This window comes from Rhinolophus hipposideros (assembly GCF_964194185.1).
Source record: "Rhinolophus hipposideros genome assembly, chromosome: 16".
Taxonomy (NCBI): Eukaryota; Metazoa; Chordata; class Mammalia; order Chiroptera; family Rhinolophidae; genus Rhinolophus; species Rhinolophus hipposideros.
The window spans coordinates 48,147,219-48,159,357 of record NC_138062.1 but is presented as its reverse complement, the minus strand read 5'-3'; the positions used below and the strand labels follow the sequence as shown (position 1 = coordinate 48,159,357).

Genomic DNA, 12,139 nt, shown 5'->3' with positions numbered 1-12,139 from the left:
TCGAAGTTCACATTATAAATCATCCTACTCCACATTTGACCAGGAGGAAATTTGCCTGGTCTTAAACCAGTCTCAAACCTGAATTTCAGCCTCTGGTGTCCCCCCACCCCTTGGTCACAGGTCTGTGTACCTACTAGGCTACTTGTATATTACTTTAGGCAGGGTATATTACTTTGCTAGGGCTGCCATGCCAAGGTTCCACAAACTGGGTGGCTTAAACAACAGAAATTAATTTTCTCATAGTTTTGGAGGCTAGAAGTTTAATATCAAGGTGTCAGCAGGGCTGGTTTCCCTTGAGGCCTCTCTCCTTAGCAGGTAGATGGCTGTCTTCTCCCTCTCTTCTTCACGTGATCAACTGATGTTTGTATCTTGATTTTGCATTCTACAACTTTTCTGAATTTCACATAACTTCAGAAATCATCTCTGTAAAGAAATCTGCAGGGCAACACTTCCAAAATAGGTACACATCCTATCACTTCTGAGGATATATATTAAAAGCAGGAGACTTATTTTAAAAAAAAATCCAAACCATTATAGAAGATAAAATGGAGAAAATGCCAGGTTCTATTCATACAAAGTTAAAATGACTGCTTATAAAGTGAAAAAGAGGTTCCAAGATATAACCTTAAGAAAAACAGGAAGAAAACAGGAAGACCCAAGGAAAGTTCTGCTTTAAAACATACAAAATTTGGAAATTTTGAAATATTGAACAAAGGAAGGCAGGATTTCTGGTTCTCAGTATTGTGCACCCAGCTACTCATGAGAGTCCAATAACTTCATCCCTGACAGTTGCCACCCTGACGAGGCATGCTCCCAGGGCCTCCTTGATGTCCCTGTTCCGTAGACTGTAGATGAAGGGATTCAGCATGGGGGTCACCATGGTGTACATCACTGAGGCCACCAGACTTGTCCTAGAGGATGAAGTGGCTGCAGAACTGAGGTACACGCCAAGGCCTGTGCCATAAAACAAGGAGACCACTGACAGGTGAGACCCACAGGTGGAGAAGGCTTTGTATTTTCCCCGAGCTGAGGAAATCCTCAGGATGGAGGAGAAAATCTGAGCATAAGAAAAAAGGATCCCAGAGAAAGGGAACACAGCAAGGACAATAGTCACAAAATACACCACTATGTTATTGACAAAGGTGTCAGAACAGGCAAGTTTCAGAACTTCAGGAAGATCACAAAAAAGGTGGGGGATTTCCATGTTCCTGAAGGACAGCCTCAAGACTGTCAATGTCTCAAGCAGGGAGCCCATGACACTGATGCACAAGGACCCCAGAACCAGCAGTCCACAGAGCCGGGGGTGCACGATGACCGTGTAGTGCAGGGGGTGACAAATGGCCACGAAGCGGTCATAGGCCATCACGGTCAGGAGTAAATTGTCCAGACATCCAAACACAATGAAAAAAAAAATCTGGCTGAGGCACCCTGCATAGGTTATGACTTTGCTCTGCGTCTGGATGTTCACCAGCATCTTGGGGACGGTGGTGGAGGTGAAACAGATGTCCACAAAGGACAAGTTGGAGAGGAAGAAGTACATGGGCGTGTGCAGGTGGGAGTCTGAGCTGACGGCCAGGACGATGAGCAGGTTTCCCAATACAGTGATCAGGTACATGGAGAGGAAAAGCCCAAAGAGGAGGGGCTGCAGGTCTGGCTCCTCTGTGAATCCCAGGAGAAGAAAATTCCTGACTCTTGTTTGGTTTCCTCTTTCCATGGGGCTGCTGGGTTTCCCCAGAAGGAGGAAAAAAAAGACTGAGTACTGGTGGCCTGCATCCCTAAGCAATCATCTCTTTCCCTGCATCCCTGATGGTTGGTTGCTCTTGCACTTTTTGCTCAGTACTTGTGGGAACAGGGAATTTCCTAAATCTAGGCAGGCCTTCCAATCACTGAAACATTCCTTTATTAGGTGAAGTTTCTATCTGTTAGATCCTCTGGACCTTGGATGTTTTTTCTGCTAACAACAATGGCGACAACAAAAATAACCAATGTTATTATTAACCATCATTTACATTTCATGTATATTACCAATGTTCACAAATAAAATTTAACAAATTTGAATTTCTAAATATAATGTTTTAGTGTTTCTAAATATTGAGTTTGTCTTTTCATATGAGTTTATCTTTTTATTTATTTTTTTTATTTTTAAATTGGGGCATATTGGGAAGCAGTGTGTTTCTCCAGGGCCCATCAGCTCCAAGTCGTTGTCCTTCAATCTCGCTGTGGAGGGCGCCGCTCACTGGCCCATGTGGGAACTGAACTGGCAATGCTGTGGTTAAGGGCTCGCGCTCTAACCAATTGAGCCATCTGGCCACCCGAGTTTATCTTTTTTTTTTTTTAGCTTTATTAAGGTATAATAGATTGACAAAAATTGCATCTATTTAGTGTATATATCTTCAGGAGTTTAAACATATGTATACACCCATGACACCATCACAGCAATCAAGGTAACAAACATAACCATCACCTCCAAAAATTTGCTGGTATTCTGTGTGTGTGTGTGTGCGCACGGGCTTGTGGTAAGAACACTTATGCTCTATCTTCAACATTTTAAAGTGCACGATACCACACTATGTTGCACAGCGGATCTCTAGAACTTACTCATCTTGCATAACAGAAATTTTATATCCATTTAGCAACAATCTTCCACTTCCCCATCCCCAACCCCTGGCAGCGACTGTTCTATTTTTTGCTTCTATTCGTTTGACTGTTTTAGATACCTCATATTGGCAGAATAATGCAGTGTTTATCCTTCTGTGTCTGGCTTATTTCACTTAGTATTGTATCCTCCTGGTTCATCCATGGTATTGCAAATGACAGGATTTCTACACAGTATTTTCATGTATTTTAGGTTTAATGTCATTAAGAATAATATTCCTTTACATTGTATCGCTGATATTACTCTTATAGTAGGAAAGCTTTTGATATTTCTGCATTTATAAGGTGTTATGTTCATTTTCTGGATTTTCTTATTAATCTTAAGAGATTCCCTAACATGTATCTACTTTCTCCAATTAATATTAATTTACAACACCTATTTGTCTTTACATCTTATTGCATTGATATGAAATCTCAGAACAATGTTCAAATTTATGGTAAGTGTTAGAATTCTTATTATTCTTTCTTTCATGGGAATAACCCTAGAGTTTTGTGATTTTGTTCACCTATGTATAATTTAGGATACATAATTTTTTTTTACCAACTCAACTTGCATTTTTTTTATTCTTAGATACCTTAAAGGGTATTTTAAAGGTACAAATAATTGTTTAGAGATGATTATTTAGAAAACATAAAGTTAAGTCTTTTCTTCAGATTCCCCCAACATTTCAAATGTTAAGTGTAAAACAAGAGACTATACAAACTATTAGAAGAAAATGTAGATAAATATATAGGGAATATAAACTTATCCATGAATATATATAATCTTTGAAAGTGGAAGTTCTCTCTGAATAGAAAGACTTTGGTAGAAATAAAAGACAGATCAATAATTGGACCATAAATTAAAAAATTCTGAATGAGAAAATGTGCCTTGCAGAAAATTAGAATGCAAAAAAACAATTTGATAGAACAATATTTTATAAAGAATTATAAATCATAGAAAAATTAACGCCTTAATTAGGAAAAAGGCATAGAATATTAATGAATCATAAAATGAAACATAAAAAGGATAATTAAATGTTGGAGAAATTTTTTATTTTTAGTATTAATCTAGGGTAAAATTAAAATAAGATACCTTTTTCACTGAAGGAATTCAGAAGCCCTTTTTAAAAAGATAAGAAATGCAATCCATCATGTGGAAAGAGAAATAACACTTAAGACACTGTTACTAAAGACTATTTGGTCTGCTTTCTTGGGCTGGAAAAGTTGAATCAGCATATAGATTTAAAAAACAAATACTTAAACACATATTTGCACAACCCCAAGGAAAAAGTATCTACAAAGTATACCAAGATGTGAACAGGGATAATCTTTGAGTGGTAACATGAGTCTTGATTTTTAGATTCATTTTCTTTTGTTATATTGTTCAAAAGTACAAATGAACACACACACAGTCTATCCTTAAGAAAAACACACACTTCAAAATTAAAACATGTTGTTGATAAAACTTCCATAAAACAAACCTAAGTAAGCAGAACATTAAAATAAAAGTACAGTTAATGAATTAAAATGAAGAAAAAAATTAGAACTGGAAAATAAATTTCACAGCTAATTGTTTGGCAAAAGCAAACAAATAGACAAAATTAGATATCTATTGAAAAAGATAAAAAGAGAGAAAGAACAGAAATGCCTAAAATTAGGAATGAGAAAAATGAACACAGAGGTAAGGAAATGCTTAAATTTGTTGGATAATATTACTTATGACTCCATGTTAAAAATTAGAAAATCTCTAAGAAATGAATTTATTTCTGGGAAAATATGAGTGTCCAATGTTGACTCAGGATGGAGGATAGCAGATTAATAATTAAGGAAGGAATTAAATAAACACCAAAACTTACCACAAAAATGCTCTCGTGGGATCTTCTGGCAGGAGCAGCAGAAGAATTCCCTTTTAAGAATTAAAGAAGAAAAGAAAGTCTACCATCATTAATATTATTTCTCAACTCTTGGGAAGTTCCAACCAATGCAATGCAAGGACACAAAGATATAAGAGACCTAAGCATTGAAAAGTCAACTTTCATTGTTTGAAGATGATGTATTGGCTGTAGATAATGAATTGGCAGCCGGAAACCTTTTTTTAACTTTGTATGATTTTAGTAAGGCAGTTAATACAAACAAATATGTAAAACCAATAGCCATTTTTAAGTGGTGTTCAGTGGCATATAGTATTTTCAGAATGTTTTGCAGCCATTGCTTCCATCTGGTTCCAAAACATTTTCATCACTGTCGGAACTCTCTGTACTATCTCTGTAACTTTTCTTTAAATCTAAAATTATTCAAAAATAAAAATTAACCAAAAAAGTGGGTGCAAGAGAGAGAAAAAAATTCAGTGTTCATATGTCTAGTTAAATCTCTTAGAAAATAGATCACAATCATTTCACATACTAACAAAAATATAAATATCCTGGAACACAGACTGGAAACGTTCAAATACACAAAAATGAGAGTGATAAATTTACTAAATTAGCTAAAATTTCTTGAGGACCCCATGTGTTGAGCACTTGTATTATATTTTGTACACCTTGGCTCATTTTATCATTATCACTATTTTTTTTTGATTTAACAATGAATATGTGTTTACAGTAATGCATTGACGATAATCAACATGCGTAGATGCTCACTAGGGTGACAGAGACAATGAAAAAGCTTCCCACGCTTTATCACCTTTCATTTAACCCTCGTGTTAACCGTATGAAATGGATACTATCATTAGTGTCGTTGTAGAGAGGAATGTGGAAACTGAGACACAGAAACATTAAGTAACTTAGAATCACAGAGGTACGAATAAACTTGTAAGTGCTAGCTATGTGGAATCCCAGAGAATGTTTCTTGTTTGAATGAATGAATGAATGAATGAATGAGTGAATAAATGAATGAATCAGATTTTATAGATAAAAGAATAGAGGAGCATCTTTGATAGAGGAGAATAGAGGCAGTAGTAGTGGCTCTTGAAAAATGGAGAAGATGGCTGAGTATGAAACTCTTGAGAGGTGTTGGGGGCTGAAAGAAGGTCAATTTCCATTAAGAAGGTGAGGGAGCCTCAGAATTGGGTTGCAGAAGAGAGGGAAAGGAAGCTGAGAAGAAGAGACATTGAGAGAGATACAAGAATTGAACTGTATAGAATGTTTTAAGTAAATGGACTCTCACCATTATGTTATCTCCACTTGTACCACCAAAGTTCATCCTTTGAGAGCTCTGCCTGCCTCCATATCTGTTTCCCACAGCAGGTACTCTGAGGGCATCAACGAACCTCTTGTTCCTTGGGTCCTTTCTTCCCTGGGTGATAGGTATTGAACTCAGATGCAAGGAAGGGCAGGGTGGTTGTTCTCAGGCATTGGTGCTCTAAAAGGCAGTTGAACTCCCTCCTTCCTGGGACAGTTGAGCTATAGGTAGGAAGAATAAAGGTGCATGTTTGCCATTTCTGGGGCCTCAGAGGCTGAATTCTCACAAATCCTCACTAAATTAATTGTTCCACTGTTACTCTATTCTCTTGTGTGAAGGTTCCCTTGTGTGAAGGAGCCAAAATAGAACAAAACTTCATTTCTGCTAGTTTTGTCCTCTTGGGAGCATTTTGGATGTCAGCTATGCGTATCCCCTCCCTTGGGTCTCTTAGTCATGGTGGTGTTCTTATCCCCATGGATCTGACCTTTGTTGTCCTGTTGCATGAGAATTTCCTCAAGATCTGAGATGGAATTTCTTTGTCTGTCAAAGGCATAAGCAGGTACATTTTTCAAGACTATGTGAGTTCCAAGCACCTTGATTTGGAGTTGTGAACAGGGTTCCGAACTATGCCCAACTTCCAACAAAACCATTCTAATGACTTTGCCACAATTTCCATGCTTGACTATTGAAGCCGCCATCTAGAGAAAATTTCTATTTAATATCTTCAGGCCACAGTTGACCATGGGTAACCGAAACCACTTAAAATGAAACTGCAAATAAGGGAGACTACCATATTGAGGGTTTGTGGTCATACGTTTACAGTGATCCTTCTCGGTGGATGAAATGACAACAGTATACTGAGTGAAAGAAGCCAGGCACAAAAGGTTATATAGTGTATGATTCCATTTATATGAAATATCTAGAACAAGCAAATCATAGAGGCAGAAAGCAGATTGGTGGTTTCCAGGGACTGGGGAGACAAATCAGAAGTGACTGGTTATGGTTACTGGTTATGGAATCTTCCTTGGAGTGATGAAAATGTTCTGGAAGTATAGTGGTGATAGCTGCACAACACTGTGAGTGTATTTAATGCCACTGATTATACCCTTTAAATTGAGTAAAGTAATACGTTTTATGCTATGTGTATTTTACCACCATAAAAGATGCCTGGTCCTTCTGGATGTCAGCTCACAGCCGCACAAGAATAATAATGGTAATAACAATCGGAAACTGTGAGTCATTGTACGGCCCTGTGAACTTGGCAGTGGTAGTGCTCATAGGACTTCTCATAGCAGCCTCTGCCAATAGCAAGGCTACAGAACCTTTCGTTTGGATGAAGGGAGCAAACTTAGATGCTCTCAGCCTTCCTGTAAGCCTTTTCCAGGTCCTCCTAACCCCCAGTGATGGTGGTTCGAGGGACTACAGAGGCCTTTTCCAATCCTACCTCTTAATCAGCTGGGAGAAACTTCTCTTCAAATTGATGAGGAAACTATTACCGGCAGCCTTCGGTGTTAGGAGCATGGAGCTCCAAATGCCTGACCACTGGGCCGGGCCCTATTTCTTTTCTTATTGACACGGGTGTTACACTCTCAGTGCTCAACCCCACTGTCATAAAACAGCCTCTGCCTCAGAGTACCAAAACACTTCAAAAAGAGGGGATTTCAAACAAACCTCAACAGGTGTGCCTATCTGATCCTACTCCTTTTTTGCTTAGGCCCTTTGGGAAATACACATTGTTTTGTCCTTAGTTCTTCTGCTCCTACCCATTTATTTACTTGGGGGAACTCCTCTTGAACGCCACAGTGATCAAGGAACCCATTTCACTGGTCAGATGCTACAACAAGTCTGTGCTATTTGACCAGTTCTACAACATTTTCACTGTGCCAGCTACCCTCAATCTTTAGGGTTAGTTGGACGCACTGATGGTATTAAGATTCAATTGGCAAAATTTATACAAACTCTTCAAATACCTTGGCCTCCCCCTTTAAAGTTATAACAAATTTGATAGCTATAATTCAACAAAGGATTCCCCACTCAACACCAAACACATCTCAGAGATCCATATATTGAGACATCTGAAGGTGGGAGTATTAGAGCAAACAGGGTAGATGGGATGGGTGGGGAAGGACAGAGACAGAAGCTGCACACAGTCTGGTGTTCACTGTGCCCCCACAAGATGCAATAGCAGTGAAGGGTTGCAGTGCAACTCCCAGTGGGCAAACCGAAGGGGCAGAGACAGCAATTAGGCCTGTGTGGCTGGCACACATTATGGCTGGGCCCACAGTCAGGGTCAGAGAAGCAGTGAAAATGGTTGCAGCATTCCACAGCCTGCCAGCATGGGACAAAGGATTCCCTAGAAAGGGAATCCATCCATCCCATCCTCCTGTGGACCATCTGTCAGTAAAATCTTTTCTTGGCAGATCATGAAAGGGCTGAAAGAAACATCCTAAGTGGTCTGTAGTCATTGGAGCTAAACCTACCAGGAAAAGCAGAGCGAGTTTAAATACTTGAACTCGCTTCTCCTCACCCACCCCTCCCTGATCCATCACTGCTCAGCTTGGTAGAGACAGCAGGGTCAACTCAGAGACAGCAGCTCTACCAGTGGCTTCTGGCTATAGGACGGTGGCACCGAGAACACACAGGAGACCTACAGCCTGCCACTTCCAATCCATAGGAATGGTGTCCTGAGACTGAGGCAACTTGGTCACCTCCTCAGGGAATATGGGCATTTTCCATAGCTAAGGCGACACTGTCTCACAAAGATCCTGGAAGCCCCAGTAGGGCAAATAGGAGAAAAAACAAAAACAAAAACTTGTGCTTCAGCACCACCTACTGGAAAACAAAAGAAAGACCTCTACTTATCTGCTAAACAGTGGAGTGTAAATTACTTTAAAAAGAAAAAAGAAAATCATTCCCACAAATGCCCAGGCAGGGAAATAGTCCACCAAGGATAATGATTAACCAAGGTAACAATGGAATTCAGAAAGAACATGAAAAATCTCCAGAAAATAAACTTAAAGACCTGGAGGACTGTGATTTAAATGACAGAAAATTCACGACTGTAGTCCTGAAAAAATTCAGTGAGAGGTATAGTGGATGGAGGGAGGGGGGTTCACAGTGTGAGGGATATAAATGATGAACGTCTAAGTATTACCTTGTCTTGTACACCTGAAACTAATAAATTTTTTTAAAAAGTTAAAAAAAAATTCACTCTGGAATTCAAGGACAGTATGAAAAAGAATTTAAACTATCTCATTTATCACTTTTATAGGGATTACATGTTGAAATAGTAACATTTTGGATATGTTGTGTTAAATAAGATATATTACTAAAATAGAAAAAAAAATTCAGTGAGATAAAAGAAAACTTAGACAAGCAATTCAACAAGCATAGAAATAAAATCAGTGAACAAAGGAGTACTTTACCAAAGAGATTGAAACTTTAAAAAAGAACGAAACAGAAATTCTGAAGGTGAAGAACCCAATAAAAGCAATGAAGAATGAACTAACAAGCTTAGGAAATAGAGCAGAGCCAGATGTAAAAGAATTAGTGACATAGCAGATAGAAATCTAGAAATGACTCAGGTGGAAGAAGAGAATCGAAAGTAAAAAGAAAATTGATGGAAGTCCACAAGAACTATCTGACCCATTAGAAAGATCAATAATGAGTCTACCGGAAGGAGAAGGAGAAAAAGGGGAGAAAGGAAAGAAAGCCTATTCAAATAAATGATAGACAAGGACTCCTGAAAACTATGGAAAGAACTGGATCGTCAAACTCAATAGCAAAGAGCAAAGTTGGTGAAAACAACCCTCCATCCTTGTTTTAGAGAATGCAATGAAGCACACCAATAGCAACACTGTGACCTCACCATAAAAAGAAAGGACTTGGACAGATAATTTATAATAGAGAAAGCAAATGGCTCACTAACCCACAAATATATTGAGCCTACCAGACAATAAAATAATTGCACAATAAATCTCTTTCTTATACCCCCTTTTTAGCAACTAAATAAATTGTTCTCATGTGACTACCCAGAGTGAAAGAAGATACTGTGAAATGTATGTCTTGTAAATTACTGTTCGTAGGAATTCCTACGTCTGGTTGATCTCATCAATATGGAAACATAGTTGAATATGCCCGCCTCTTCAAAGTAAAAAAGAGGACATACAGATGGCTAATAGATATATGAAAAGATGCTCAACATCACTAATCATCAAAGAAATGAAAATTAAAACAACGATGAGATATCAACTCACATCTGTCATGATGGGTATTATCAATAAGTCAACACACAACAAGTGTTGGTGTGGATGTGGAGGAAAGGGAACTCTTGTGTACTGTTGGTGGAATTGCAAATTGATGCAGCCACATTGGAGAACAGTATGTAGTTTCTTCAAAAAATTAAGAAAAGAACTACTTTATGACCTAACAATTCCACTTCTGAATGTTTACCCAAAGAAATCCAAAACACCAATTTGAAATATATATGCACCCCTATGTTCGCCACAGCACTACTTACAATAGCCAAGGTATGGAAGCAATCTAAGTGCCCATCACTTAGGGCACTTGGATGAAGAAGAAGTGGTACATATATACAATGGAATATTAGTTGGCCATTAAAGAGAATGAAAGCTTACCAATTGCGACAACATGGAAAGTTGAATACCCTTGAGGGTATTATGCCAAGTGAAATAAGTCAGACAGAGAAAGGCAAATACCATAAGATCTCAGTTATATGTGGAATCTAAAGAACAAAGTAAGTGAACAAAAAAAAGAGAGGGAGAGAAACAGACTCATCGATACAGAGAACAAACTGATGTTTGACAGAGGGGTGGGTTAGGGGGCTGGGTAAAAAAGGTGAAGGGATAAAGAAATACAAATTGGGAGTTACAAAATAGTTACAGGGGTGTAAAGTGCAGTATATAAAATATAGTAAATAATATTGCAACAACTAAATATAGTGCCAGATGAGTACTAGACTAATAAAGGGATCACTGCATGAATTATATAAATGTCTAACCACTATACTGTACACCTGAAACCATATTTAATATAAAATGATATTGAATGTCAATTGTAACTGAAAAAATAAATTTCAAAAAATTATATAGGGAAGTTGAACTCAAACAAACAGAAATTCCAGAATATAAAAGAAGCAAATTCCACAAACACAATCTGATTTAAGAATCACAATGTCTGGTTTTATACTTGGAGCCATGAAATCAAGGGCACTTTTTCAGCTTCAGGACGATTGTACCTTTTGTTCCTGCCACCCCAAGGGATCTTTTCAGAGCCCCCTTTATATCTTCATTCCTAAGACTGTAGATGAAGGGGTTCAGCATGGGTGTGACCACTGTGTACAGGACCGAGGCTGTAGCACTGGAGTGTGCATTGTGGGAAGCAGGGGAGCTGAGGTACACTCCTAGGCTTGTTAAATAAAATAAGGAGACAACCGAGAGGTGAGACACACAGGTGGAAAATGCTTTGTACTTCCCCTGAGCAGAAGACATTCCACATATGGAGGAAATAATCTTAGAGTAAGAGTAAAGGATCCCAGTCAGGGAACCACCACCAAGCAGCACAGCTACAAAATAGATCACCAGGTTGTTAAGAAAGGTGTGAGAACAGGCAAGTTGGATCATCTGGTTGAGTTCACAGAAAAAGTGGGGGATTTGCAAGTCTGCACAGAAGGACAGTCTCAGCACCATTAAGCTTTGTAATAAGGAAATCAGGACACTCATGATCCAGGACACCAGAACCAGCAGTCCACAGAGCTGGGGGTGCATGATGACCGTGTAGTGCAGGGGGTGACAGATGGCCACGAAGCGGTCATAGGCCATCACGGTCAGGAGTAAGACATCCAACCCTGCAAAGAGGAGGAAAAAGTACATCTGCGTGATGCAGCATTCATAGGTTATGACTTTGCTCTGCATCTGGATGTTCACCAGCATCTTGGGGACGGTGGTGGAGGTGAAACAGATGTCCACAAAGGACAGGTTGGAGAGGAAGAAGTACATGGGCGTGTGCAGGTGGGAGTCTGAGCTGACGGCCAGGACGATGAGCAGGTTTCCTAACACAGTGATCAGGTACATGGAGAGGAAAAGCCCAAAGAGGAGGGGCTGCAGGTCTGGCTCCTCTGAAAGTCCCAGGAGAACAAATTCTGAAACTCTTGTAAGATTCTCTGGTTCCATGAGGAAGATGTGACTTCCAAGACAGGAGAATCACATGAGTAGTTTTCATACAAAGAGACTTTACTCAGATGCTCTGATGCTACAATTTATGTTTTGCAGCCTAGTGATTAATTTCAATATTTTTATATGGA

The 12,139-nt window shown here is 38.9% G+C and overlaps 1 protein-coding gene across 1 annotated transcript; it reads right to left on the bottom strand.

Annotated features, from left to right (window-relative positions):
• Positions 1 to 757: 757 nt before the first annotated feature.
• Positions 758 to 12,008, bottom strand: LOC308509414 (uncharacterized protein; the record flags this gene model as incomplete). Its single annotated transcript, XM_081077387.1, has 2 exons — positions 758 to 1,721; positions 11,050 to 12,008. 2 exons carry the CDS (start codon positions 12,006 to 12,008, stop codon positions 758 to 760), a joined length of 1,923 nt encoding a protein of 640 aa, XP_080933513.1.
• Positions 12,009 to 12,139: the final 131 nt, after the last annotated feature.